Genomic DNA, 2,153 nt, shown 5'->3' on the forward strand with positions numbered 1-2,153 from the left:
TTACCTCGGCACAGAGAAAGAGGTGCACCCTCAAGATAAAAAGTAAACAAGGCACACCAGCATGCACTGAGAGCGTTGACTTCTTACAAACTCCACTTGGGAAACTAAAGAAGGAAACTCCAACGACAGCATCAGGTGATCAAGTAAGAGTGACTTAAACCAAATAAGAGGCAGAGACATTGAGGAAAGCGACCTCCTACTCAGCCGAAGTGATAAAATGAATTCTGACTCCAGCTCTGTCTCTAGCAGAGCGTCTTCGCCAGAAATGGATGGGATGTATCTCCGAGACCACCACCTGCAAGACGGCCGGCTCAGCTCGGTGTCTTCCACTCAGAGCGAGCTCCTGCAGAAGATGACGAGCGAGCACCTGTCCAGGAACGGGGAGAAAGCGACGGGAGGGAGCAAGTACAAACTCAAGAAGCAGGCCTCGGAGCAGGAGATGCAGCAGCTCAGGCTGAAAATCAACGGGCGGGAGCGCAAGCGCATGCACGACTTGAACCTGGCCATGGACGGGCTCAGGGAGGTGATGCCCTACGCGCACGGCCCCTCGGTGAGGAAGCTCTCCAAAATCGCCACCCTGCTGCTCGCCCGCAACTACATCCTGATGCTCACCAGCTCGCTGGACGAGATGAAGAGGCTGGTGGGCGAGATTTACGGCGGGCACCACTCCGCCTTTCACTGCGGATCAGTCGGTCACGCCGGCGGTCACGCCGGGAACCCTAGCCACCAAGTGCACCCGCTCCTCGGTAGCGCGCTGTCTTCCACCACCTCGTCCACGCTCTCCACGACTTTGCCGGGACTTACCTCCATCCGAAGCCCCCATTCCCTGCTGAAGACTCCCCCTACACCGCCACTCCAGCTGGGCGGCGGTTTCCAGCACTGGGCAGGTCTACCTTGCCCGTGCACGATCTGCCAAGTTCCTCCCCCCCCACACCTTTCTGCCATAACCTCCACCGGCCTGACGAGACTCTCAGCGGAGAACAAGGACGTATTGAAATAAACGAGGACTGCCGGGCCAAGGGCGGATAAAGACTAAAAAGTGTTACTCTGCGTGTCGTTCTTCAAGGGGATTTTAAACCGGACGGGGAAGAATCCAACGTTATTTTGCATGCTTTTGAAAAACGTGATCTACCGTTTGTTTTTTTTGACATTACCAAACCTACAAGCTTTCTTCCTTGTAACAAGGATTTTGTCTGAAAACATATAATTTTTCAAGGTAACTGTTTTCTGCTGGTTATTTAGTGTCTCAGCTTCCGAAGTTTCTCGTTCTGTCACCGTTTACTAAAACGCCTCATAAGATGTAAATACGTGTCTTCTTCTAAAAACGCCAGGCCTAGGCTCTCCCGAATACTGGGTGACTGGAGATGAGAGAGGTAACTCCCGTGCCCCAATATTGTTTAACTGAACACAATCAAACCGAGCTGTAAGAGACGGGAAAACGTGAAGAGGCTGCGTGCAGCTTTAAGCCGAATCTTTCTGTAACAGGCGTAGTTTGCTGGATTTAAGAATGCGTTGGTTTCCTTGTAACAAGGATTTGAAATTGCATTCTGCAAGCAAAAAATATTTCCCCGGGTGTATATATTTCCAGATAAGAAAACAGAGCAAGATATATTATTTCTTCAGTGTTATTGTTCAATGCTGATGACAGTTTCTATTTCAGTGATGTACTTGTGCCCATTTGTATGTTCTCTTTGACTTTTTCCAGCTTCTGTGGTTACACTTGCTACAAGACATGTTTGATTTTGTTGGAAATATTTTGTTATGCCCAGAGACAACCTTTTGTCTTTATTTTTGTACATTCCTGACGATTATTGATATATTTATTATTGCCCAGTGTTTCTGGACGAGATTTCAATAAAAAACGTTTATAATAAAAACAAGTAAAGTCCTGGTTTGTCCTCTGTGCGAATTTCAAGGGATCGTGCACTTGCTTCATTTTGTAACTGTTCTCTTTAAATCCTAAATCTTGCAGGTGGCGTTGCCAAAAAGCTGGAGGAAATGAAGAAGACTTTCAGAAATACGTCACTCATTTAATACACACAGTCTAATGAGCATTTTAAAACAGAATTGAGCTACTTTATTTTTAAATGTTTGTAAACATCTCTCACATAAACAGCCATGTAAGTGACTAGACCCTGAAAAGGCTTAAGAAA

The 2,153-nt window shown here is 47.1% G+C and overlaps 1 protein-coding gene across 1 annotated transcript; it reads left to right on the plus strand.

Moving 5' to 3' along the window:
- The first annotated feature begins 217 nt into the window (after positions 1-217).
- olig3 (oligodendrocyte transcription factor 3) lies at positions 218-1,000 on the plus strand. Its single transcript, XM_088934225.1, has one exon. The coding sequence runs from the start codon at positions 218-220 to the stop codon at positions 998-1,000; it is 783 nt and encodes a 260-aa protein (XP_088790351.1).
- Positions 1,001-2,153: the final 1,153 nt, after the last annotated feature.

This window comes from Atractosteus spatula, chromosome 15 (genome assembly GCF_055471065.1).
Source record: "Atractosteus spatula isolate fAtrSpa1 chromosome 15, fAtrSpa1.hap1, whole genome shotgun sequence".
In the NCBI taxonomy this organism is placed as follows: domain Eukaryota; kingdom Metazoa; phylum Chordata; class Actinopteri; order Semionotiformes; family Lepisosteidae; genus Atractosteus; species Atractosteus spatula.

Excerpts from the sequence above, each read along its gene's own strand:
- olig3 (XM_088934225.1), top strand. The coding sequence starts at position 218 with ATGAATTCTGACTCCAGCTCTGTCTCTAGCAGAGCGTCTTCGCCAGAA.